The 23,297-nt window shown below is 45.6% G+C and overlaps 1 protein-coding gene across 7 annotated transcripts in view; it reads right to left on the bottom strand.

Moving 5' to 3' along the window:
• The window catches only part of HECTD4 (HECT domain E3 ubiquitin protein ligase 4), a 117,101-nt gene that overhangs the window by 20,414 nt on the left and 73,390 nt on the right, over nucleotides 1-23,297 (bottom strand). For 4 of the 7 annotated variants that reach the window (XM_053401190.1, XM_053401191.1, XM_053401192.1 and 1 more), the window contains exons 35-60: nucleotides 22,001-22,154; nucleotides 20,348-20,628; nucleotides 19,094-19,283; nucleotides 18,928-19,009; nucleotides 18,489-18,691; nucleotides 17,369-17,504; nucleotides 16,785-16,967; nucleotides 16,386-16,556; nucleotides 15,488-15,657; nucleotides 13,855-13,970; nucleotides 12,347-12,450; nucleotides 11,965-12,147; nucleotides 11,675-11,823; nucleotides 10,843-10,922; nucleotides 10,577-10,740; nucleotides 9,317-9,554; nucleotides 7,605-7,741; nucleotides 6,660-6,786; nucleotides 6,114-6,251; nucleotides 5,362-5,498; nucleotides 5,091-5,251; nucleotides 3,559-3,740; nucleotides 3,154-3,359; nucleotides 1,773-1,903; nucleotides 1,238-1,443; nucleotides 685-864 (exon numbers count right to left, since the gene is read on the bottom strand). In XM_053401190.1, the coding sequence (XP_053257165.1) occupies nucleotides 685-864; nucleotides 1,238-1,443; nucleotides 1,773-1,903; nucleotides 3,154-3,359; nucleotides 3,559-3,740; nucleotides 5,091-5,251; nucleotides 5,362-5,498; nucleotides 6,114-6,251; nucleotides 6,660-6,786; nucleotides 7,605-7,741; nucleotides 9,317-9,554; nucleotides 10,577-10,740; nucleotides 10,843-10,922; nucleotides 11,675-11,823; nucleotides 11,965-12,147; nucleotides 12,347-12,450; nucleotides 13,855-13,970; nucleotides 15,488-15,657; nucleotides 16,386-16,556; nucleotides 16,785-16,967; nucleotides 17,369-17,504; nucleotides 18,489-18,691; nucleotides 18,928-19,009; nucleotides 19,094-19,283; nucleotides 20,348-20,628; nucleotides 22,001-22,154 (4,209 nt within the window). The remainder of the gene's footprint in view (nucleotides 1-684; nucleotides 865-1,237; nucleotides 1,444-1,772; nucleotides 1,904-3,153; nucleotides 3,360-3,558; nucleotides 3,741-5,090; nucleotides 5,252-5,361; nucleotides 5,499-6,113; nucleotides 6,252-6,659; nucleotides 6,787-7,604; nucleotides 7,742-9,316; nucleotides 9,555-10,576; nucleotides 10,741-10,842; nucleotides 10,923-11,674; nucleotides 11,824-11,964; nucleotides 12,148-12,346; nucleotides 12,451-13,854; nucleotides 13,971-15,487; nucleotides 15,658-16,385; nucleotides 16,557-16,784; nucleotides 16,968-17,368; nucleotides 17,505-18,488; nucleotides 18,692-18,927; nucleotides 19,010-19,093; nucleotides 19,284-20,347; nucleotides 20,629-22,000; nucleotides 22,155-23,297) is intronic. The other 3 variants (XM_053401195.1, XM_053401196.1, XM_053401197.1) reach the window with 1 other exon arrangement.

The raw sequence follows: 23,297 nt of genomic DNA, 5'->3' as shown, positions 1-23,297 counted from the left end.
CAGGCTCTGCTCAGCACTCCCTTTAAATAATATTTTTTTTCTTGAGTTCCCCCTCTAAAAACTAAGTGCGCCTTATCGTCAGGTGTGCCTTATGGAGTAATACGGTAGCTGGTGTTGTGCCTCCCCAGAGCCAGGGACGTCGGTTGCATAGTGTAGGTTTCTGGGTGGCAGGAATTGGGTCTCTTTAACAGGGCACTGAAATTGACCAAAGCCTATTCACCAGAACTGGAATCCTAAATCCTACGAACTGCTAATTCTCCTTATTCTCCTTATTTGCCATTCATCATTGCCATTACCAAAAAGAGGGCAAGGGGATGGGGGAAGAGAGAGAGAGAGAGAGAGAGAGAGAGAGAGAGAGAGAGAGGAAGGAAGGAAGGAAGGAAGGAAGGAAGGAAGGAAGGAAGGAAGGAAGGAAGGAAAGAAAGAAAGAAAGAAAGAAAGAAAGAAAGAAAGAAAGAAAGAAAGAAATCCACGTACATATCAGATCTCTGCTGCATCCAACTGGGGCTTTTAACTCTGGGCAGCCCAGCAGGCAGGTGGCCACAGGGTGGCACATTGGAAGGGCTGTCTTAATGTTTTTTTAAGCTCATGGCATTGGGGCCGTATTGTCACTGTAGTTTCCAAAACCTTGTTCTATTTCCCCACCCATGGTTGTTTGTGTACAACAAGGAGCTCCATTCTCACCAAGGATTTCCACCACTTGCAAGAGAACTGAGGCAGGGATTGTGTCCAGCTCCTCTTCAGATTTTCCGTCCCCATTCTCAAGTTTCCAGGTCAGCAGCTGCTCCGCAAATGCCATCGCCAGGGGAAATTCCAGGGGAAGGGAGTGCAGGATGAGCACAGCTCCAGGAGGCGGTGACACTCCTTGAATGAGACCCACAGAAATAAGAGTAGCTGCTGAAGTTTGCTTTCAGCAATGGTGTTATGTACATTATTAAAAAGGAGACTTGTGGTAAAGAAAAATCACCCTCCACCCCTTTAGCTTCCCCAAGGAAAAATCCTTGAGCAATGTGTACCTCCAGAATTCTCAAAGGCAAGGGTTAAAGAGTGGGGTTTTAAAAATCAATTATAACATGATGAGAATAGCTCTTGGGTAAATTAAGATCTCTCAAGCTAGTATCTCAGATCCCGAACAATATTGCTCCAGCCTCTATTCATGACACGCAGTGATGATCTACTGCTGCAGTTATCAATCCCAATTCCAAAGATGTTTTTGTGTGTGCATTTTAAATCTTACCAAGTTTGATGTGGACCTTGTCTGTGGATATAACGACGGAAGGATACTGATTGGTTGTGGGGGGTGGCGTCAAGCCTGTGTTGGTTGGAGAAGCATCTCGAGGGTAACACACAGCCTCAATGAGGTTCAACTGGCCACTCCTCTTCACTTTGTGACCAAGGCCATAAACAAGAATCCGAGCCCAGGGAGCCTTATAAAGTGAGGAGCTACAAAACAAAAAGGAAGGTTTGCTAAGGGTGCAGCACAAGAAGCTTTTAAGAAAACAGACCCAGGAGTCTCATCTTCAATTGCTTTGAAAGCTCTTTGGGGGCAGGGATTTATCATGTCACCTGCGTTGCTCTGTAAGGCAACAGGACTGTGTCGCTAGTGACATTGTACAAGATACTGTCATTATCATGACATACGCTTCTCCCTTTCTGTAACCATGGTGTGGCTTGGGGGAGGGAAAATCAGTATTTTGGAATCTTTGGTGGGCAGGTAGATTTTTAAAGCCGGTTTCCCTCCACCCTCGTTCTCTTTGCTTGCAGCAACTTACTCTTTGCGGAATCCAGACTGACTTTCCTTACAGGACACTACTATAAAGGCTGCGCCAGGGAAGTTCACGTCCATGTTGACTTTGGATTCAGAAATGGGAAACTCTTCAGATGGGAACTGTTCGGGAGCATTCTGAAAAGCAGAGTTTTTTAAACAGTTGTAAATCAGAGGTTGGAGACACAGCCATCCATTCTACCATTTCTAAATTAAATTGATGCTGAGCTAGGCTAGCTAGTTTGGAGCTGATCTGGAGAGCCCCTACATCTCAAAAACGTATGGAGTCAGAAGATGCCACCTTCTTAAGCTACAGAGGAGCTGAAAAGGCAGTCCCTTCCTTATAGTTCACCAACAAGAGGAACAAGCAAGAGCCAGAAAGCACAATCCTGCCAGGGGCTCCAGCATCACCCGACCTTTTCTCAAAGGGAAGGGGCTGGCGTTCTTTTGAACAGGGGCTGGATGAAGGTGTTTTCCTCTCCAGCAGCTCTTTTCTCCTATGGACAAGGAAGGAGTCTAAGAAAGCCCTTCTAGTCCGGCACCTTGTTCTCACGGTGGCCAAACAGATGCATATGTGAATCCTGCAAGCAGCACCTGAGTGCAGTACTGCTCTCCTCATTTGTGATGTCCAGCAGCTGGTATTCAGAGGCACAATGCCTCCAGCACTGGAGGGAGAGCCTAGCTAGCAGTCATTTGTGCTCTGACCTACTTCAGAGCCTCCTCTGATCTACTACAAATACAACATATCATTTATTTCAGGATGGTGAGTGGGCATTTTAATCAAAGAAAGAAAATCCTGAATAGCTTTGAGAATGCTTTTTATAAAACTATAATACAGACACTGGAAGGACAGATCGTGAAGCTGAGGCTCCAATACTTTGGCCACCTCATGAGAAGAGAAGCATCCCTGGAAAAGACCCTGATGTTGGGAAAGATGGAGGGCACAAGGAGAGGATGAGATGGTTGGACAGTGTTCTCAAAGCTACCAGCATGAGTTTGACCAAACTGCGGGAGGCAGTGGAAGACAGGAGTGCCTGGCGTGCTCTGGTCCATGGGGTCACAAAGAGTCAGACACAACTAAACAACTAAACAACAAATACAGACATACCTTGGAAGTCGATCAGAATCTGTTCCGGAAGTCCATTCAACTTCCAAAACATTCAGAAACCAAAGCGCGGCTTCTGATTGGCTGCAGGAAGCTCCTGCAGCCAATGAAAAGCAGCAGAAGCCACGCTGGACGTTCAGCTTCCGAAAATCGTTCGAAAACCGAAACACTCACTTCAGCTTTCGATCGTTTGGGAGTCTATTTGTTCGGGAGCCAAGGCGTTTGAGATCCAAGGTACGACTGTAAATTAACATGTGATATTGGGGGGGGGGGTGGGACTTACCTGCAAGAAGGAACAGATCTGTTTTGTCAGATCGAGCAGACTCTCCTCTCCCTGGTGGAGGGTCCGAGCAATAGCAACTGTGAGCCACTCCTGGACTGTTTGGGAACTGCCTTGGTAGAAGAGGTCTGTGGCTGAGCAGTTCTGGGAATGTATGCAGTGCTGGAGGGACTGGGCCAGGAGGATAGAGCTGGAGCTGATCGTTCCATCTGTCAAGTGAAAAAAAGACATGGCTCAACTCACTCATCTTTGGATATTCATTTTCTCTTCATCATATTACAAGAACAAACTGATCTCAACAGCTACAAAGACTGAATTGATTAAACAAATAAACAAATGTGCACACTATCTCATTTATGAATATGGTTAAAACTACTGTACTATTTGCTTTAAAAAGTCCCATTTTACCAGGAAGAGGTGGTGCCAGAAGCTGATTGGATAGCAGCTGGAGGTGTTCTAGGGTGATGTCCCGAATGGCAGGGATGTGAAACAGGTGAGTAAACATGTGAGGAGATTTAGGGGCAAAAATATTTAGAAGAGCCATGCGGCAGTACAGCCTAGCGAGTGCAGCTTCACATCGTAAAAGTTCTCTGTAAAAAGAGAGATAAAGAAAACACATATTTCAAGGGTCTTTAAAAAAACCACCTCTGTATACACACAATATTTTGTCACTGAACCTTCTGAACCAAAGTAAGATGTTTTTTTCAGTTTAGTTGCAGTGCTTAAGTTCCTATAGTAGCTTTGCAAGGGAAGAATGGGGGAAAACAGTACTTGGCCACCCCTGTGGGGTTCATTGGGCCCCTGACACCCAGCAGTCCCATCAGGTCTAGTGGTCACCAGCTGTTGCTGCCCCTCTCTGTGTCTGATCAGCTGTATTAGGGCATTAGCAATCCCTTAGGATTGAAAAATGTGTGTACTTTCCCCCTCTTCCCTTCAACTCTATTCTAAATATGTGTGAACTGCGGGAGGTAGTGGAGGACAGAGGTGCCTGGCGTGCTCTGGTCCATGGGGTCACGAAGAGTCGGACACGACTAAACGACTAAACAACAACAACAACAACTGCTTATATTCTTTCACTAGATGGCACTGTAACACAGCTTGCTTTGGCTGCACCAAGAAACAGCAAACAGCACTACAACAGCATCTAGGGACAAATTGTAGCATTCATTCCTGAGAAATAGTTGTTCCTTTACTATCTGTGGCAGTGAAGGGCAAACCTCTCCAGCTGAATAGGACAGCTTACAGGAAAACTTGTGAGTAAAACTACCAATTAACCCTGAATTAATAAAAGAATGAACAGAAATTGACAACTGTTAAGTGGCGAAATTAAAAAAGAATCACATAGATTCTATAAAAATTGAAAATAACCATTATCAGAACGTTAGTTGAACTTTGGTGGAGAAGGCCCTTCATAAACACTGTCAGGTTTCCTTTTAGATGTCAGAAAATATTTTATTACACAAAGCTACACCTCTTGGAGAGAGACGCGAAGGCGCTGTGGGTAAAACCTCAGCGCCTAGGACTTGCCGATCGCATGGTTGGTGGTTCGAATCCCCGCGGCGGGGTGAGCTCCCGTCTTTCGGTCCCAGCTCCTGCCCACCTAGCAGTTCGAAAGCACCCCTAAGTGCAAGTAGATAAATAGGTACCGCTTTATAGCGGGAAGGTAAACGGCGTTTCCGTGTGCTGCGCTGGTGCTGGCTCGCCAGAGCAGCTTTGTCACGCTGGCCACGTGACCCGGAAGTGTCTGCGGACAGCGCTGGCTCCCGGCCTCTAGAGTGAGAAGAGCGCACAACCCTAGAGTCTGTCAAGACTGGCCCGTACGGGCAGGGGTACCTTTACATTTACACCTCTTGGACCGCAGCAGAAAGACCCTGGATGTAGCTGCAAGGATAACGGTCTTAGGTGCACGCTCCCTCCCCAATGCTTTGATCTTAATTTACCTGTGAATCTGAATGTTTGTATTGTCCAGAGAGACCAGGCCATTTGTTGCAGTCCTCCTATAGCCAGCAGGTGGTCGTTCAAGCATATCAATAGGGTACCAGTATCTGACCAAGACACCTTCGCTCCTGAGATAAGTCTCTACCTGGACAAGCTCATTCACCTGGAATGACAAAATGTTTTTCACCTGACAACTCTGCGCCTTTGTGATGGGCTACAGTAGCCAAAACACCAGAGCCACCCCACCCAAGCTTAAACATAGCTTCCACTTGCCGAATCAACGTCCAGAACAACTCCGTGGAGCCCAAATGTCTTCAACATCCCACGGATAGCAAACTTAGGCAGGGCTGTTCCTACGGCATTGGTGGCCACGTTGTTACTATCTGGGCAGCGGGTGACAACGGTGAGACCTGAAACCAAGAGAAAGGTGGTCTTAACATTGTGATCTTTGGTAAGCTGAAGCTGGGCCTTCTCAAGGAGGCCCCCTTGCTAAAGTTAGCAGCTGGTCCTAAGTCCGGCCTATACAGACCATCCCAAGCTAGAAATGTGTGAGGAGTAGATAAGGACTTGTACATCCCCCAATCTGTGGCCTGTTGTTTGCGGTTATCATAAAGCAAGTCAGCTCTGGCTGCCATGTCTTCTTGCCATATTGTGTTTGTAAGGCATCAAGGCCTTCAAGAAAGCAGCCCGGGATCACGGTGATGAGAAGCAGGGCCTCTGACTTAGCTCCAACTATGATGGCAGCTAAATTCCTTCTGCTTCGTTAGCCTATAGGAACAGAGCGTGGGTGCTCACACATCCACGCCCAACATTTCATGGCTGCAGCCTCAAAACGGTGGTTGTGCTGATGCGGGTGGGTGAATGAGTAACTGCAGCACACCCATCCCAAGCAGACCTTTGCTTGCTTCTCAGTGGAGGTGGCTCACTCATTCTGTTTGGAGCCATCCAAGGTGAGGCCCTGAATCCACCCTTAATCTAACCAAAGGAGAAGCGAGGTCAAAGACCAACCCCCTCCCAAAACGTACCTTTCCGAACTTTATCAATGGTGAACTTATTGGCTTCGTCTTTGATATCCTCAATTGTGGGAAGGTACAGGTCTCGAGGGATGCCCCCGTTTTCCTCATAGAGGAATTCCACTGTTTGCCGGGCTATATCAACCATTCCTGAAACAAAGACCATCCTTCAATTAAGCAAGCTTGTGGAACAGCTTGAAGGCTAGCAGTTTGGATCACTGGGAGTGAGACTTTTCAGGCAATGGATCAATAAGCAGGTCACTACAGGCCAGAATCTCTAGCAAACGTGGAAAACCTTTTGTGAGTATCTAGCTCTGTATCGAAGCTACCAGCATGAGTTTGACCAAACTGCGGGAGGCAGTGGAAGACAGGAGTGCCTGGCGTGCTCTGGTCCAGGGGGTCACGAAGAGTCGGACATGACTAAACGACTAAACAACAACAGCTTTGTATCGAAGCAGAGGAATAAGCACAAGAGCAAAGGTTTGCCAGTGTGGGTATTAACAAAGGACCTGGAAACTGGTGCTAAATTCAGATGAGAAATGCTTCTGGTGGACTTACCCAGCTGCAAAGCTCCTTTAATTTGATCCAAGCCAGACTTCCTCTCTGCTTCATTGCGGAAGCGCCTTCTAATTGTAGGGAATACTTTGGTCTCCCAGGCTTTCACTAGCAAGGCATAGTGATCCTCCTGCCAAGGGAAGCCAAGCATGTCCGTGTCAGATCAAGGGAGGGACATTAGTCCATCCAGCCACAGAATATTTATTCCGACAAGCAGCAGATCTCAAGAGGTCTAAATAAGTCTGAGAGCTTCTAAATGCAAAACATCTTAATTAACCCAGAGGTATGCCTCCCTCCCACCTCAATGCACACACATAAAAATCCAAGAAAATGAACATCATGCAATCTGCAGTGTTGAAAAACAAGAGTATCTACAGTATATCCAAGTTTTGATCTGATCCCTCCTTGTGTGGATCATGGCATTTAGAAAAGGGCGGGGGTCTATAGATTTGCAGAAAAATACAGAATTCTGTTATGGGGTGAGTGCAGGAAGCATCTATAAGAAGGCAAGCGAAGAAAGAAAGGCGATGCTAATTGAAGCTGAGGAGTTGAGGGAATCCATTTAGTGAGGCACCTGGCAGCTACACCGATGATAATCTGTAAATGTGGGAACTGGTGGGCAGACAGACAAAGTACCAGGTGGAGACTGCCCTGACAAACTCTTCCTTCCTAAGCTACTACGTTTGTTCGTGTTATTTTCAATCCGTCATTTGGGTGGAATCTGGAACCTGCTTAGCATGGAACCATGTGATGCTGTCAAGGAGATGCGCATATGAGATCCAGTACAGATTGCATGGATATGGACAACCAGCTTGAGAGGTCTACAAAAGATGTCAGAACACCCAGAAGCAGGCATTTGAAGTGAATTGAAATTTGTTATTGTTAATGTTGAAAGTCTGAAATAAAAAGCAGCTGAGCATGTAAGAACCCCCATTATATTCTGCTTACCCTTGGGATGTCATCATCGTCTTCGTCATCGCTTTCATCATCTGCAACAGGAGGAGGGTGAGGCTCAGGGCCCGATGTGATGAAGTTTTCATAGCTGAGTTCCATCTTATAATGGCAAGAAGTGTCACTGTCATATTCTGTAATCACGCAAGAAGTCGGGGGAGAGAGAGAGAGAGAGAGAGAGTTGTGCCAACCAACAAATTTGATGAATGCAACATGACCCTTAGTTTGGAGGAAAGCTTCCTGATAGTGCTTTTGTCGCAACAATGGGAGGCTGCAAACGGGTACAAACATGTGAAGCTGCCCTACGTGGAATCAGGCTAATTGGCCTATCTGCCCCAGTGTTGCTGACTCTGGCTGACAGCATCTCTCCAGGGTCTTGGGGAAGGAAAAGACTTGCCAGTCTTGCTAAGGCATCTCCTTTGGAAAATAGGATGATGGACAAGATAGGCCTTTGGTCTGATTCAACTAGTCTCTTTTCTTACCTAGGGTTGCCATATTTCAAAAAGTAAAAACACCCCAAAAGTTGTTGAGCTTTTTTTAAAGAAAACACCTCCAAAAATGTGACTTTTCAATGACAAAGCACCACCACCACCAAAGCATCATTACTGCCTTTGAAATCCAGGAAAATCCAGACCTATGGCAGCCCTATTTTACCAGAAGTCTGAGACAGTCTGCATGCATAGTGTGTGCTCTGTCACTGAACCACAACTTCTCCCTATTGGCTGAGGGGGAAATATCATTTTGATTGCCAATGATCTAAGTGGGTTAGAACCAGAAAAGGTGGGTTAGAAGACAAAAGCCACCTGGAAGGTAGCATTCTGCAGGATGCCAGCAGCAAAGCTTTGAAAGGAACAACATCAAGTGTGTGACTTTTATAACACTGGGTGGAATCAGCGGAGGATCAGGAGTAAAACTGACTCTAGATTACAGTTTTTAAATGAATAATATACCTTGTAACATTGAAACTGGTATAACTGGAATAATCAGCCCACTTCTGCAAATAGGGCATTGGAGTTGGTCTTGGGTTCAACTCCCTGCTTCAACTTAGATAAAATATGAGGCTATATAGCACAGTTGCAACCAGTTTTAAACTATCATGCCAACCTCTAAGGAACTGTGGGTTTCTCTGCTACAGATCTGAAAATTCTTCTTATAGAAATACAATTCCCAGTGTTCATAAGTGGTGAAAGACAGTCATGACACTTAAACTGGGTCAGGTCTACAGTGTAGCTACGCCCTGCATTTCAGATCCTCATTTGCAAAGGCAGAATGTTCATGGCCTTCCTTCTAGGGCCATCATAAAAACTAGTAAGAAAAAGTTTTTGATTCCTTTCCAAATTCAAGAAGTAATAGTAATAATAATAATAGAGTGGTACCTCGGGTTAATTACTTAATTCATTCCAGAGGTCCGTTCTTAACCTGAAACTGTTCTTAACCTGAAGCACCACTTTAGCTAATGGGGCCTCCTGCTGCCACAGCCGCACGATTTCTGTTCTCATCCTGAAGCAAAGTTCTTAACCCGAGGTAATATTTATGGGTTAGCAGAGTCTGTAACCTGAAGCGTATGTAACCTGAAGCGTATGTAACCCGAGGTACCACTGTACTATAGAATTGCAAGCACTTAAATGTCAGTTTCTGTCAGAGCTCCAGTCACCCTCCACTGGCACACCTAGTCTGTTTTGCTACTAGAGGGGAGCTGCTCTCCTTACGTTGCTGAGCTGTGGCCACAGCGGCAATCCGGCAAGGCGGCCCATGAGTCCCTGGGTCAGAGGCGGTGCTGGTGCCTGCATCGTTATCGCTATCGGAAGCCATGGCAAAAGGCAATGCTTCAAAGTTGGCACTTATTTCTTCTGCGAGGTCGATGCAGAGGTCGGCGGCGTTTCGGTGAGCTTGGCCTTCTGCGTAGGCAAACTGACGAGACCCAAAATTGGCTCGGACTTTGGTGTTCTGCAAGGGGACAGAAGCAAAGCAGAAGGGGTCAACTTGTGACCTCTTTCAGTCTTACGCTCTTTGCTGTACTCTGGCAACAGAGGGTTGTGTTTGGCTTACTAAATACTTCTATTGCACAATAACCCACGAAGCATTTTTTTAAAATGGTATTACTAATAATGCAGTTGGTGTCCAAAAAGGAAATTAGTATTAGAAAAAGGAAACATGAAAAGATACTCCACTGTGCTATTAATAATATTGAATATTGAACTCTATATCTAATTATTTGGGTTATTTACAGCCAGCTTCTCAATTCTGCTGGACCCCTAAATCAGGATACAATTAAATAATTTTAATAATGCATATAAAGTAACAAGAAGAGATTCAGATGAAGGCAAGAGAGGGCATTAAAGCAAGCTACTAAAGCAGTAGTCTGTCTAAGAAAGGAAGATCTGAACAGCCAGGTTAAAAGGGGCAAGCTCCTGAATCTGTTGCTGGGAATCCAATGCCAAGTCTTATGGAAACTTATTTATAGATCTCTCTAACCACAAAAAGAATTTTTCTCTACAGAACAAACACATCAGTGCCAGGATAGCGGTAGCCAATGTGGTGCCATTCAGACGTTATCTGACTCCAGCTCCCATCAACCCCAGCAAACATGAGTAATTGTCAGAGAGTATGGGGAATCGGATTATTTTTCATTATTGCTGTTGTTATTGTATTATTATTATTATTATTATTATTATTATTATTATTATTATATTTTTTCAAAACAGAACTAAAAACAACTTTCAAAAGTGAACATCAAAAACAACCTAAAATACAACAAGATGTATAAAAACATTTCATTTCTTCCCTTAGATGTGTGTGGGCTGGTTATGATTACATAATAGAGAAACAGAGAAAGGTACTCTGCACAAGAACAGGGGTTTTCACTATAATTTTTGCTCCACATGTTCAAAGGCCTGGATTTAAGAACAGGATCTGAGGCCAAGCCCTGGTGAACTCTAGCTGGGAGATACAGAGGGTGTTTAACCTGCCTTCTTCTGGATGTGGACGACAGGCCACATTCCCCCAGACACATCCTCCAGATATGGACCCAACCGCAGTCCACAGTATGTAAAATACACCCGGCCTTTGGCTGGCTGCCCTGGAGGAGGAGGGGTGCCTTCTGCTCTTTCCCAGCCAATGCCTGCAACATCACCTAGGGGAAAAGAAAAGGGTTAAAAGGAAAAAGGTTGTCTCTCTCTGTTACTCCTGATGTGGCTCTCATAAGATGCTTGTAGGTTAAGCATAGCTGACATACCAGGAGAGAGGGTCACATCCAGTCTCACACTTTTCCACTGCAGCAAACTGGAACCGTTGTAATGAACAGCCCTTCCATTGCTGAAACCATGTGAAGAAAGGGGTGAAGCATTAGCTGGAGAAACAATTCACTTAATATTTCACTTGAGCATTAGGAGTATTAAGTCCCTAAAAGTAAACTTCAACAAGCCCGTGCTCAATTGTTACTGTAAAGGTAAAGGGACCCCTGACCATTAGGTCCAGTCATGGCCGACTCTGGGGTTGTGGCACTCATTTCACTTTATTGGCCGAGGAAGCCGGTGTACAGCTTGCGGGTCATGTGGCCAGCATGACTAAGCCGCTTCTGGCAAACCAGAGCAGCGCACGGAAACACCGTTTACCTTCCTGCCAGAGCGGTACCTATTTATCTACTTGCACTTTGACATGCTTTCGAACTGCTAGGTTGGCAGGAGCAGGGACCGAGCAACGGGAGCTCACCCCATTGTGGGGATTCGAACCGCCGACCTTCTGATCAGCAAGCCGTAGGCTCTGTGGTTTAACCCACAGAGCCACCCGCGTCCCAATTGTTACCATACTGAGATAGCAAAAAACAATCAGACCTTTTGCGGATTTGTATGCCAAAGGGCATACAAATGTAAATGGATGTAAATGGGCTTAAGCTCAATACCTGGGGCAGATTACGGAAGGAAGTTACACAGAACACCAACACCCATCTCGCTGGTCTCATTCTGGGACCCTCGTAACAGAAATAAAGGTTGCCTGATCATGAATTCCTTAAGATTTCCTACACCAGATACTGATACAGCTTCCCAGTAGATTTGTTTGCAACCTACTTGTGGAAGAGGCAGGTGCCCACAGGGTTGGTCCACGCTCCATCACGCTTTTCTGCTTCCGTGGCAAAGCCAAACGAAACAATCGGCCCTGTGTCATCATCCGTATCTCCGTAGGACACTATCTCAATCTCCCAATAGAAGGATGGTGCCTGGAGAAAGGAACAAAGCACACCCACGACCATCCACGGATTAACCCAGAATAAAAGGCACTTCCCAGCACCTTCTGAATCAGTATTTGTGCATGCTTGAACACAGGTGAAGAGGGAACTATACCCATCACGATTGCTCACCTGTACCGGAACTGGTGATGTGGCGTAAATGAAGGTGCCACGAGGCAGCCCTCCACCGGCACTGGGATCCGCAAGGAAAGTCACGGCTGTAAGATGCGAGGAGAACATACAGGCTCGCACAGGTGGGAAGACCCTAGAAGGATTCCAGGTGACTTCCTTGGGCTGAACCAAGAAGAGAAGGGCCTGCATTTAATTATACATAACTGCAATGTGTAAACTGGTTTTTTTGCCTGCAAACTCCAAAGCACACTTAGCAGGAGACATTCATGAACAGATATGCAATTGGACATTTTATGCTGTAATACTAGCTCATCATCTGCCTTCTTCAGGCACCAAAACAGTTCAAGGAGGAGGCAGGCTAAGCCTCTGCTTATATATTTACCTGCCTTCGGTCTGCCTGGAGAGGTGGCGGTGGGGGCCGAGCGCTGTCACGATACAGCATCCTTAACCTTTCACACTGCACTTCTACAACAAGGAGCCGCTCCCCTAGAAGATTACAAACAAAGCCAGCAACAATGTGCCAGTCAGACCTTAAGATGATAATGGGGCCATTCACTTCATGGAGTCCTCCTAAACCATATTTTTAACCTCTGAGTGTGATCTCAAAGACCTCCAAGGTAGAATTAGCAAAAGACTTGCTAACTAGCGAAGTCAGGTTGTGACATGTTGTTTCAGCTGTTTATTCATAAAGCGGTACCTCGGTTTAAGAACAGCCCTGTTTACGAACTATTCGTTTACAAGCTCCGCAAAACCGGAAGTAGTGTCCCGGTTTGTGAACTTTACCTTGGTCTAAGAACAGAAGTCAAACAGTGGAAGGGCACCGGCGGCAGGAGGCCTCATCAGGGAAAGTGCGCCTCGGTTTAAGAACGGTTTCGGATTAAGAATCGACTTCCAGAACGAATTAAGTTCGTAAACTGAGATACCACTGTATTAGTTTAATCCTGCCCTTCCTTCAAGGAGCTTAGGATGGCAAACGTGGGTTGTACCAAAAACTCCATTTCACCTTCACAACCTCTCACTAAGAAACTGAGCCAAGACCACCCAGTGAGCTTCAAGGCTGATACTCTAGCCAATATACAACATGGACTCCCCAGTTAGATTATACTTCTGCCCCTTTCGCAGTAGATGGTAAAGGTAAAGGGACCCCTGACCATTAGATCCAGTCGTGGCCGACTCTGGGGTTGCGGCGCTCATCTCGCTTTATTGGCCGAGGGAGCCGGCGTACAGCTTCCAGGTCATGTGGCCAGCATGACTAAGCCGCTTCTGGCGAACCAGTGCAGCGCACGGAAACGCCATTTACCTTCCCGCCGGAGCGGTACCTATTTATCTACTTGCACTTTGACGTGCTTTCAAACTGCTAGGTTGGCAGGAGCAGGGACCGAGCAACGGGAGCTCATCCCGTTGCGGGGATTCGAACCGCCGACCTTCTGATCGGCAAGCCCTAGGCTCTGTGGTTTAACCCACAGCGCCACCCGCGTCCCAGTTGCAGTAGATGACTAATAACTTATTTCAGCAGTGAGCTACTGGTAGCTTATGGACTCAAACTGGCTTCCAGATGGCAGCTGGTTGGGCTATCATGCTCTTCAGGGGGGTAAAGAAACCCTTTAAGCTCCATCTGGCTGTAGGAAGGAGAAACTGAGAAATGCTTGCTGTCTGGCATCCTTTTTTTCTCCCTTCAGAAAAGATCACACAACTGTCAGATGTAAGTAAGCAAGTGGGACCACTTCTGGGGCAATGATGTAGCCACTTGCCCTGCCCAGACTGGTCAAACCTAGTTGCCAACCTTATTTCAATCAAACTGCGGGCGCAAGCCACAGCAAAAACACACACTGTATCTTAAATATGGGCCAAGCTCATTCATTGCTGCATTAAGTAAGACGGAGTTCCTACCAGGGCTGCATTCCTGGGCAACGAGGTTAAGGACTTCCACAGCAGCTGGACACTGCTGGATGAATTCTTCACAGAAGGAGCTATCCTCCAGCAACTGTGCCATCACCAGGCATGCCCTTGGGAGACAGGGAAGAGGAGAAGACAAAAAGGACAACAAGGATTGAAAAATCCTGCCAGAACAAGCACGAGATTACACAGATTGCACTGCTGGCAGATCCCTTCTGTGTTGCTGGCAGAAACAAGCGTCTTGGGGAAAATAATCCCTTGCCTGCTAGTTAGGACTACTGGTTTTAGCTGTTCATTAGGTCTCAGTGGGCTTTTTGTGATAAAGTGATGGGAAAAGGCAATAGAAAGCATGAGATAGCAATAGTTGACGCAACGTAATAAAACCTTCCTGCAAACAAATCAGAACAAATGCTCAACACAGGCAACAACCGATTAGGCCGGGGAAAATATTCCTGACCCCCGCGTACATCAGCAGAAGGAGCATAAGCCTACCCCACCCTGATATGCCCTGCCTCCTTTTCCGGCAACCTCCAGGTTGCCACGTTGCGAGTGTGCGCTGTCAAATGTCAATTGGACACACGTAAATCAGTTGTTGCCTGTATACAGTTGTTATCATAGACCCTCCTTGCAAACTTTATGCAAACGAATCAGGATAAAAGTTCAACAAGCAGGTTGTCTGAAAGTGGCACAGTATAGCCATACACTATATCCAGTGGATATGTTTGCTGTTTGCTGAATAAAGGGTAAAGACAGACATAACGTAGAGCAGGAGTGATCTGGAAGTGCGGTGCACAGCTGAGATGCACTTTTCCTCTCTAGGCCAGTGCTCCAAAAAATCTGTTTCTACAAGTTTGAAGCGGAAGCCTCCTATCCATGATACTGACGGGCTGCCCTCTGCAATGTCGCCAACGATTTCTCTTGAATGAAGCAGCTTTGCCCTTCTTTGCTATAATATTCTATACAAAATTTAAAATATTTTAGGCTGCTTTCTAGGCAAATGTCTATCCCAAGGAACTTACAATTAATAAAGTAATGAATCAATTACTAAGTGTTCATTTTACACTTTTAATAATAAACAGGCAGAGGGAAGCTCATCAGATTCACCATGAGCTCTGTCTTCTCTATCTGTCTTCACCCCGTATCCACTTCACTTCTGAGGTGCCATAAGCCCTCTTTTTCCAGGACATGTCCTCTTTTTCATGGGTAGAGGCGTCATAGCGATCCATAGTTAAAAGTACAGTGGTACCTCTGGTTGAGAACAGGATCCGTTCCAGAGCCCCGTTCGCATCCTGAGCAGAACGCAACCTGCTTCTGCGCGTGTTGCAATTCGCCACTTCTGCACATGTGCGTGACGTCATTCTGAGCATCTGTGCATGCACAAGTGGCAAAACCCGGAAGTAACCTGTTCCATTACTTCCGGGTTGCCGCGGGACGCAACCTGAAAAAATGTAACCTGAACCGAACGTAACAAGAGGTATGACTGTAGAAGTCGGCATTTGTGTCCTCTTTTCTGCTCTTCAAAATATGGCAACCCTACAGTTCCAACCCACCTAACAAAGCTCCCAGCCCTTTGTGGTACCTGCCTCCCAGCCACAGCTCAACCACTGCCAGAACCGCCACCACTCACCTGGTTCTAATTTCAGCAAGGAGTCGGACCACTGCCATTACTGGAGTTGAGCCATCTCCTGTTGCAGGAAGTGAGGTATGAATAGAGAGACTTCCCTCCTGAGGAAGCAACATGGACTGGACTGCCTGTACTACCTTCTCAGTAATGGACAGTTTATGGAGAGGCAATGCCTGGTCGTGGTGGAGGAGGGGGCACGGTAAAAAGTTAAATTCAAGTTGTTAGTTTCTGGGAAATGAGGGAATTACCTGGAGTTATATAGCCTCATTATTACATCATCACAAAAACACACTGCACGGTTTAAAAATTAACAAACCAAGAAGAAAATGGCAAGATAGCCACAAAATCTCAATGATTTACATTATATATCACTGGAATAAAACTTTCAAACTGCCTATCTTACAGAATGCCCAAACTGCCCCATGTCAGCTTTTCAAAACAACAACAACAACCCGCTCATAAAGTGCCCCCTCTAAAAAGCTGCTCAGATTTTAAACTGCAGCTTGAATTTGACAATTCAGTCCTATAGCCTTGCATGCAACAACTCACCCAGTAGCTATATGTGAGAAATAATCTCATGCAGGGGAGTAAGAGGGCTAGCAGAAAACGAATGCACCTCTGTCCCATCTCCAGCATCCCACACGGGTTCTGTGCTGACCACAGAGGAAGGGAAGCCTCTCCCTTCTCTCCCAGCCCACTTGTTATGAGGCAATTACCAAACCACAACTAACTGAGGCTAGTTTCCTATGTTCCCATGGTGGCCACAGATGAGAAGGCTTCTCTTGAAGCTACTGGTCTCTATAGCAGGGTAGTAAAATAAAACTGCAGGCCAGCAACTTTTGTCGGCTTATTTACACGGTTGAAGTATTACGCTCAGCGTTGGATTTTAAAATGACCTTACCTCTGATCTTGGAACACAGAGCCTAGATAATGGAATAGTTAAAATGTCTGATGCTTGGGAGGTCTTTCTACAGTCTATAGTGGTAGGCGGAAATTTGACCGTTGCTATACCTTCCTGTTCATTAATAGACGCCACCACTCCAATGCTTCCTGCTATTCCCCTACCCAAAACCTATTGAAAAGAGAAAGAGGAAACAGTCAGGAATGAAGGTTAGACTTATCTGGGGCTATAAATAATTCACTGCTAAGGATGAAGTAATAAACCTAGCACACGGCACAGAGAAACATGGCAGCCATAACAGAAAGAATGGCAGTGTTTTATATCCTCAAACAGAAGCTTTGCCACTGATTTGCAGAACAGAGGGTGGGGTGAGGAATTAAAGGGCGCACGGCCAGTCACCTGCACTTCAGAGCCAATTTTGATCGTCTCTTTGAAGCCACCAAGAGCGCAAAGAGCAGCGACTGCCTGGCGAGCGATCCTTTGAAGCTTGGCGAGTTTCCTTCCGCTGCTGCTGCCATTCTCCAGGATGCTTTCTGCATATTTTCCCAGCTGAGGGATATACATCAGAGCACGCGAAAGGACCTGAGGGAGTATGGGAGAAATACACACAAATTTTATTTTTCATATATATATATATTGAAAATTGTCCAGTAGCACCTTAGAGACCAACTAAGTTTGTTCTTGGTATAAGCTTCTGTTTTTCTATAAAGGGGCTTGGCTAGGAAAAGCAAATGGAAAACAAGGACAGGGGTAGGGGTGTGGAGAACTGGCCAATTTCAGCCTTTGACAACTTGTAGTATCCTTGATACTGGATTCACCCCAATATTTTGTGGTAGGCCCTACCTTTGCATAATTGCTGTCTTCTGACTGAATTCTAGGTGACTTTTTATGCTTACAGAAGAAGCTCGTGTTGCAGTTTGGGCACGTGACTCCCCAACTTTCATGTTCACACCCAAGAAGCTAAGGATCCTTCCCTGACTTACTTTTTCAGCTGTGGTTGTCCATATCTGAGCTGCATTGGATTCTGGTGCCATGAGCAAGCTGTGGAGCAAAGCAATCACCTCTGCCGCCATGCTGTTTGCTACATGGCCACTGATGAAGGGCCTCACAGGGTCAGTTCTGTTGAGAAAAATCAATGGTGGGCTGTGAGTTGCTAATCCACCCCTGCCAGGCCCAAATAACTCTTTGATTAGCAAGTGTGGGTGAAACCAAGTGGATGACAGTAGTGGAAAGATCTGGCTCCATGTCATCTTTGCCTGTAGCAGAACCTCAAGCAGAACCCTCAAGGCCTCTCTGCCTGGCCCCACATTTTACCAGCCCTACTCCATTAGCCCCTCCGTTGCCTTTTTCTGGCAGGAAAGTCTCCTTGAACTGTGATAACGCTTTCCTGGATAAAGGATGGAGACATGGGTGTGCATGTCAGAAACATAAAGCAAATCAGAAACCTTCAACTTTTGCGTGGGTAGAATATGATGCACTGTACAAAGGCAAGACCATCCACTTTTGCCTGTGGCCCCGACCACCACTGGGATGCAGCCTCTGGAAGATTGGCCACAACGGATTGTGGCCCACACAGCCTGAAAGAGGTTTCCTACCTCTGGTCTACAGGGAAGCTAACTAGGGGTCAGAGTGACCCTTGATTAGACAAACCAATTGTGTGGCCGAGATTTTGGCTGTTAAGACCTTTGACTTACAAAGAAGATGACTGTGTATGAGACCTTGGTGCTTGGAAAAAAAATGAAGAGGAGAAAAGCCTTGGAAGTTGATAAAAAGGATTAGTGGATAAAGGTGAGAAATACCTTGTTTAGTGTCCTAGCAGCTGATAAAGCCGGAAGACGAAAGCAGCAACAGCATGCGCTTTTGAGAAAATGCTGAAATGGGATGTGCTTAAAAGCAGTTTGGAGAACTTACAAGAATATTTAAGTTTCTCCCAAGCAGAGTTTGAGCAAACAGGGAGAGTAGAAAAGTCCTATGCCCACCTCTTTGTGACCGTCTCTAAGCAACATAGATATATGCCTGCCCCCACTTAAACCTAGGGTAGAAGAGTAGAGTCCACTTCCACTCTACATCACGGTATTCTGGACACCAGCAGAAATTCTGTACCTGGCAAGCTCTGAGTTCCGCTCCCTGCAAATGGAGATTTGTGCTGTTTTCTTTTTGTCTCCAGTTGACAGGCCACTGGTGCTTTCGGGACTGACCGTTTCTACTGGTGGCCCCACGCTCACGATCAATCCAGACTGTGCCCACTTGGTGGCCTTCCGCAAAGCGGCAGCTGCTTCCTCCGTGATCACTTCGCAGCAACCACTCTGAAAAAGAAACAGCTCTTTTGCAACTCACACAGTATTCGGAATGCACGGGCCAATGCCATTTACCCTAAGGCTAACTATCACTAGAAATCCCTCTTTTTCTAGTCCTGCAGGCTAACTACAAAAGCATCAATTGGCAAGCCACATCTTCTTGCTGGGGGAAAAATTGCAATTATTATTTTCACTCTTGCAAAGCAGATTAAGTTATTCACACAATTATTTTATTTTGCCCTTACTTTGGTCATATCTCGATCCATCTTAACCACCTTCTCCATATTGGCTCCTGTTCCAAGGCGAAATGGCCGACCTTCTGAGCTACTACAAAGGGAAGGATAAAACACAGAATAAATGTTGGCTGCGGCATCCAGATTTCTTAACTGCGTTCCACAGAGTTCAAATTACCTCAGCAATGGCTGAAGCACTTCATGAGATGACTGGTCTTCCCGCTTATGTATAAAAATGGAAAGTTTGCCATCCACAGCCTCACTCTCTTCTCCTGGATCTTTGTCTCCTTTAAGGGAACCTTTTGGGCTGGCTTTTGTCAATGAAGTATCAGGTTCAGAAGCAGTTGGAGAAAGAACCGTCTGACATCCTGCAAGCGAGGAAAACAAGCTTTAAGCAATAGCTGTAAACACATTCTATACCTTTTCTGGTAGTAATCAAATACTAAAGAAATTTAATTCAATTCATAGTTTGCCCTATAACAAGCTACAGGAATGGGCAAGCTAATCACATAACACCTAGCTACAATGATGAGACCATCTATTGTCCTAATCCTGAAGTATCTCAGGCTTCCAAAGGTCAGTTTGGAAAAAAATGTCTCACACTGATTCCAATGGGTGTAGGCTTGGTCTATAGATATGCATATGCAGCAAAATGGGATTGTAGAGTACTGCTTGGACTGTAATACTTTAAACTGCAAACGGGAATACTGAGACACTAATGGGTTAACACTACCTCCCCACAATCGCCTAGGTGAGACAAAAAGATCTAAGTTTTGAGAAGTTTAGCTAGCTCCTGAAACTCCTTTCCCAGTTCTGATCTTTTGCTAAGTTAAGCCACAGAGCAATGGAAGAGGGAAAAGAAAGCCTTGCTAGTTTTTCCTGGCACATGGTTTTTACTTCAAGGAACATTCAAAAATGGCATTTCTGTCTGCAGGAAAATCATCTCATGGTGGTGTCTTAATATCCACTGCACTGGAGAACAAACTTGCAGCATGAAATGGTCCTATCCTGTCCTAAGGATATTGCATGTGCAGACTGAGATTTACAATTTGAGCAATAGAGGTTCTCTGCGGAAGAAAAGCCCAGACTTGTGGTCCAGCTACTGGGAGCATCTCTCTGAAAAGCCTTGAGGTCCAGGCTAAGCACATAGATGGGAGGCTTGAGATAAGACTCCAAGGCAACCTTAAAGGCTCTGCTGGAACACAGGGGTGGAAGTGGCCTGTAGCATCTGCTTGTCTGGAAACCCTCAAAGGCTATGGGAGATCAGGGCAGACAATGGAAGCACTGAGGCAACGTGCTTCTGTGACCCACCCCTGCAACGTTTTGTGGAGGTTTCCAAACTGTTATAAAAGGAGGATCACAAAAGTGAAAGATGCTGCCTGAATTCTCATGCAGCAATGATTAGTTTCTCGAGATCTTGCGCGTTCCCTACCTGGTACCACGTAATCAGCCAGTTTTGCTAAGAGCAGGGAGGCAATTTTAGAAGCTGGGTCACTGGGGTCATCCTGCTCACTGTTTAGCGAGGGCACAGAGTAACTCCAGGGTGGCAATTCGACATTCCCACAGTCCTCAACACTCATGAGTGGAAGAGCAGCACGGCAGAGTTGAAGGATGATGAGGACCAGCTTTGGAGAGGGACGCTGGTCCAAGAGCAGAGAGAGAAGTTTGGATACACAGGCTGGTTGGCTTAGGATTGCTTTGCCAATGTGGCTCCTGAAAGAAGACAAACACCAACAGCTTTGAATGCATTTTCTAAAAAAGAGATGGCAGTAACAAATCGGTGGCACATGCCCTTCTGGCTTGCACTCTTTATAAAGACTTGAGGAATGAGGTTATCACCCCTCTTTTATTGTCCATTCCAGGTCGCCCAGCCACTGCCACAGTGTCCTTTCTCTTCACAGATCAAGATGAGCAGGTGACAGCAAAGGTTGCAAGGTTTTTAGCTGGGGCAATTAGAATAAGATCCACTATTTGACTATTGATTCAAAACCTTAAAATGTATTTTATATAACTGACTTTTTATTTCTATTCTTTGTATATTGTGTTGTTTTATTGCTACGGCCAATGGCTGACACAACTAAAGATTCACACACACACACACACACACACAGAGAGAGAGAGAGAGAGAGAGAGAGAGAGAGAGAGAGAGAGAGACAGTGGTATCTCTGGATGCGAAAGGGATCCGGTCCGGAACCCCGTTTCCATCCTGAAGCGAACGCAACCCGCATCTGCACGTGTGCGGGTCACAATTCGCCGCTTCTGCGCATGCACGTGACATCATTTTGAGCATCTGCTCATGCACAAGCAGCAAAACCCAGAAGTAACGTGCTCCATTACTTCCGGGTCACCGTGGAGCGTAACCTGAAAACGCTCAACCTGAAGCACATTTAACCCAAGGTATGACTTGAAACAAAATCAGGTGAAAACAGGATGTTCTATACAACTTGGGTTCCAAGCCTGGCAAAATTGTTCTAAGTGATTTCTCAACTGGAGAGTAGAAACAGAGCTAAAGAGACAAGAAGCAATGCATCTTCAATCAGGAACGATTGTGAACTGTAACCATTTATTTAGGATGTGTTTCAGCTATTGCTGGGATTAACAGTGGGTTTGTTTGGCTTTTTTTAAAAAACGACCCTTTGGAGACCAAATTACAAGGCAACCTTTTCCACTTTCCATGGAAAAAGGCAGGAGGACAGCTCTCACAACAACACAGCTTTGGACAAAATAAAAGGCATTGAAATTGGCTGAGTCATTTTAAACAACAAAACCTTCCCTATGACTTCCCACAAAATTCAAGGGACACAACAAGATTGCAGAGTCAACTCAAATTAATCTTCCTATTTACATTAATGACACAACATACTAAGAAGAAAATGTGCTACAGGAAACTGTGGGTGTTCTGCCACCCAAATGGATTTTGGTCCAGTAGCATAGCATATCAAGCTGCTCAAATATATTTGATTTATGATTCACACAAAAATTTCAATAGTTGTTTTTTTTTACTCCGAAGTTCTGCCACCAACATTACTAAAACGAGTTCATTATAGTCTAAAGTGTGATCCAGAGACCAAGAATTCGGCCGTACCTAGACAGATCATTCAGGAGACTGAGCACATCTTGCAGGGCATCATTCCCAGCTGCCTGGTTGCCACAGCACTCTGTGGCACGTGCCAGGTGGTTGGTTAAGAGACTGGAGACCTGGCGAGCCAAACCTGAGTGCACAGCCTCAGTTGATCCACCTGCAAAAGGAATATAAGTGGGATCATAGTTGATGAGCTCCAACTGAAACACACTGAGCAGCTATTAGAAACAGGAGAACACCTATAATGAAAAATGTAGATTGGAGGTTGGTGTACATGTAGAAACATTTATTGATTTATAACAGTACAGTGGACACTCGGGCTGCAAACGTGATCCTTGCGGGATGCACATTCACAACCTGCAGCATTCGCAACCCACATCTGCGCACATGCGGGTTGCAATTTGGCGCTTCTGCGCATGCGTGGCCGCTGAAACCCAGAAGTAACCCATTCTGGTACTTCCGGGTTTTGGTGGTCCGCAACCCGAAAAAACGCAACCTGAAGTGGCTATAACCCGAGGTATGACTGTATTTAAATACCACCCACTCATAAAATATCAGGTGGTGTACAGCAACATAAAAACAACAAAAAACATTAAAAGCAGTATAGTCCTGAGTGGGCCTTTTAGACATTTTTGTTGGGTTTGGGGATGTGAAACTTGAGTTATAAGATGGTTGCTTTTGATTTAGATGCCCTCTTGCATAGGAAAGTCAAAAGTCCACAGGAGAATTAGAAGTATAATAGGATGTTTTGCTCAGGAAGTCGTGCACAGGAGTGTCAAAAGTTCAGAGTCTGGCAAGGAGCCAAGGAGAAAAATAAGCATCTCCAAGAGTCTATCTCCTGATTAGCTAAAAGGGGCTGAGGTGTGAAGTGATAATGCTGTACAGAATTCAGTCTAGACACTAGTCTGAAAAAGTCGAGGAGTCAGAAACTTGAAAAAGTGAAGAGCTGTAAAAAGGGATGAGATGTTTTACAGGCATGGCCAAACTCGGCCCTCCAGCTGTTTTGGGACTACAACTTCCATCATTCCTAGCTAACAGGACCAGTGGTCAGGGATGATGGGAACTGTAGTCCCAAAACAGCTGGAGGGCCAAGTTTGGCCATGCCTGCTTTAAGAGAGCTGCAGCATTGGAAAATGAGAGTGTAGATGGACAATGAAGCAAAAAGGAGCCAGGGGAGTTTTACACTGTTATTGCCACTGAGCACTCAATTCAACCAAAAGCTTTCATATCTCTTTACTGCACAAATATGTTGCCAAGCATCTTAGTTCACATAACCAGGGCCAGGCCTGCAAGCCCCTCC

Source organism: Podarcis raffonei, chromosome 8 (genome assembly GCF_027172205.1).
Source record: "Podarcis raffonei isolate rPodRaf1 chromosome 8, rPodRaf1.pri, whole genome shotgun sequence".
NCBI classification, from domain to species: Eukaryota; Metazoa; Chordata; class Lepidosauria; order Squamata; family Lacertidae; genus Podarcis; species Podarcis raffonei.
The sequence above is the reverse complement of the archived record's forward strand: the minus strand, read 5'-3'. Positions and strand labels throughout refer to the sequence as shown.